This window comes from Manacus vitellinus, unplaced genomic scaffold (genome assembly GCF_001715985.3).
Source record: "Manacus vitellinus isolate BGI_N305 unplaced genomic scaffold, ASM171598v3 scaffold_102_pilon, whole genome shotgun sequence".
Taxonomy (NCBI): Eukaryota; Metazoa; Chordata; class Aves; order Passeriformes; family Pipridae; genus Manacus; species Manacus vitellinus.
The window spans coordinates 27,439-30,223 of NW_021938808.1; the positions used below are offsets into that span (position 1 = coordinate 27,439).

At 59.1% G+C, this 2,785-nt stretch overlaps 1 protein-coding gene across 1 annotated transcript in view; it reads left to right on the forward strand.

Moving 5' to 3' along the window:
- Window positions 1-283: 283 nt before the first annotated feature.
- Window positions 284-2,785, forward strand: part of SNX11 (sorting nexin 11) — a 3,397-nt gene continuing 895 nt past the window's right edge. Inside the window, 6 exon segments of the mRNA XM_029963458.1 lie at window positions 284-359; window positions 1,094-1,145; window positions 1,392-1,478; window positions 1,754-1,854; window positions 2,098-2,196; window positions 2,310-2,539. Of these exon segments, the coding sequence (XP_029819318.1) occupies window positions 1,125-1,145; window positions 1,392-1,478; window positions 1,754-1,854; window positions 2,098-2,196; window positions 2,310-2,539 (538 nt within the window). The 5' untranslated portion in view covers window positions 284-359; window positions 1,094-1,124.

Below are 2,785 nucleotides of genomic sequence, written 5' to 3' on the forward strand. Positions count from 1 at the left end.
AGGTGGCTGTGTCCAAATGGGACAAAGAAAAGCGGGAATAAATGGAATTAATTCCCGTTTTTGCTGCCGTGGAGCCTCCCCAGGAGGGTTTTCCCCGAGTTGGAGCCTCGGCCAGGCTGGATTTGGGAAGGGAATGGAGCTGGGGGCGGGAGCTGGGAGCTGAACTCTGGTCTGTGCCTGTTGGGAAAGAGCATTCCCGCTGTTCCAGAGGGCGGGAAGGGCAGTTAGGGATGTGTCAGCCGGGTGGATAAGAGATAACCAGGAACACTTTCCCTTGTCAGCACTGTGGGAACGGGAGCCGGGGGAGGGGGCAAATTCCACCTGGGATTTGCGGCTCCTCCAGCCCAAATCCTGGGCAGGTGAGAGGCAGCAGGGAAAACTTGGAATTGCAGGGACATAAACCCAACCCTGGATAATCCCAGAGCCCCTTAAACCGAGGCTTTCCCCCAAATCCCTGGAAGAGGATTTGCTGGAAGTGCTTAGGGCTGATCCCGAGCTGCTCCTCCAGGGGCTGGAAGTTGATCATTAGGATCAATTAACTCCCAATAAAGCCTCGATGAGATTATGTGTTCCTGGGGGTGAAGGGACCTGAGCTTCCTGGGCTCCCTGCTCCCGGTTTTCCTGCATGGAGCCACCTCCCTCGGGGCTCTCTGCTCTTGGGAGCACCTTGGGAAACGAAATTCCCGTTCCTGGCAACCCTTTGCTCTTCCACTGGGCAATTCCTGATCCCTCCTCCTGCCTTTTGAGGCTGCTGGGGCAGAACAGGAGCTCTAAAACCTCGGGATGATTCCACAGGGGTCATCCCAGCGTTTGTGGGGCCTGTGATCCCGTGGGATTTGGGAATGTGATGGTCCCAGCTGTGCTGCTGGACTGGTTCTGACTGGGAGCCCCGGGAAGTCTCGGAGCTCCCCCCAGAACTGACTCCTGGCACATTTGGCTCCTTCCCTCCTCTTTCCTCTTCCCTAAGGAGGATTTGGAAGCATCCTCGTTGTTCCACGGATCAGGGAGGGCAGCTGAGTGTGGCTGGTGCTGGGGGGATGCAGAAGACCCCAATGTGCTGATCCTCCTAAATCCTTTTTTTTTTTTTCCCCAGATGTTTCCCGCTGGGCTCTGGCTCCTCTAGGATGTTGGAGAACCGAGAGGAAGTAAGACCCTCCCTGATATGATAATTCCTGGCTGGAATTTGGCAGCACAGGGAGGTCTGGGCAAGGCGGAGGGTCCGTGGGGCAGAGCTGAGGGGCAGCTGGGGACAGGGCTGGGAATGTCTGGAGCTGCCTGTGGGAGCTGTCTGTGCTCTCCCTGGGACAGGGAAGCTGGAGGAGGTGGGATGGGGGGATCCCTGTCCCTGGAATGCCGGGGGGCTGAGCAGGGACACCCCTCCTGCCCCCCAGGAACTGACCACGGTGCGAGTGCAGGACCCCCGAGTGCAGAACGAAGGCTCCTGGAATTCCTATGTGGATTACAAGATCTTCCTCCACGTGAGTCGGGGCTGAGGGACAGGGGGTGGAGCTGCAGAGCCCGGGACTCACCAGTGGGATCATCCAGAGTGGGATCATCCAGAGTGGGATCATCCAGCATGACTGGGATCATCCAGCACGTGGGGATGGAAGGAGCCCCCACGGGAGAACCCTCTGCCTTCTGTGGGTCTGAGACCTGGCGTGGAGAGGATGGATCCCTGAGTCCCTCCTCTTCCTCCCTGCCCCTCAATCCCACAGACAATTCCCATGGAACTGTTGGGGTTTTGTTTTCCCAGACCAACAGCAAGGCCTTCACTGCCAAGACCTCATGTGTGCGGCGCCGCTACCGTGAGTTCGTGTGGCTGAGGAGGCAGCTCCAGAAGAATGCTGGCCTGGTGTAAGCATTCCTTGGCCTTCCTTTCCCTCCTCCTGCTGCTCAGGGAGACCTGGGAGAGCCTTTCTCCCTGCCCTGGGTGACCCCTGTGAGCTCAGAGAGAAACCCCGGGCAGGAGCAGGGGATACCCGAGCTCCCAGGATCCAAGGGCCTGGCAGGTGCTGCCACAGTGTCCCCAGGATCCAGGGGCCTGGCAGTGTCCCCTGTGCTGGCACTGAGGTGACCTGAGCCCTGGTTCCCCCCCAGGCCTGTCCCAGAGCTGCCTGGAAAATCCACCTTCTTCGTGGGCAGCACGGACGAGTTCATCGAGAAGCGGAGACAGGGACTGCAGCAGTTCCTGGAGAAGTGAGTGAAGGATTCCTGAGGGCTGGAGGGGGGGTGGCAGGGAGGGGACCATCCTGCTGCAGGGCTGTGAAGGTGCCCTGAAGGGTGACTGCCCCTCCTCTCTCCGTGCCCAGGGTGGTGCAGAACGTGGTGCTGCTCTCGGACAGCCGCCTGCACCTCTTCCTGCAGAGCCAGCTCTCCGTGCCTGCCATCGAGGCCTGCGTGCAGGGCCAGGGCCCCCAGACAGTGACAGAGGCCATCCTGCACTATGCCATGTCCAACTGTGGCTGGGTGCAGGAGGAGGAGGGTCGGCCCTCAGCGCTGCCCGGGCGGGACCCGAGAGCCAGGTAATATGCTGGAATGGCTGGGACATCCCTACCAGCGACAGGGGGTCTAAATTTTGGGACAACAAGCTGACAAGGAGTGCTTTCCTTCCCTGGAAGGGAAAACAACCTGGAAAAAAAAAATCACCCCCAGTGTTTTCCAGGTGGCTGTGTCCAAACGGGACAAGGAAAAGCGGGAATAAATGGGATTCCTTCCCATTTTTCCTGCTGTGATGTTCCTCTGTGAGGCTTTTCCCTGGATTCTGAGATGCTGGAATGGCTGGGGA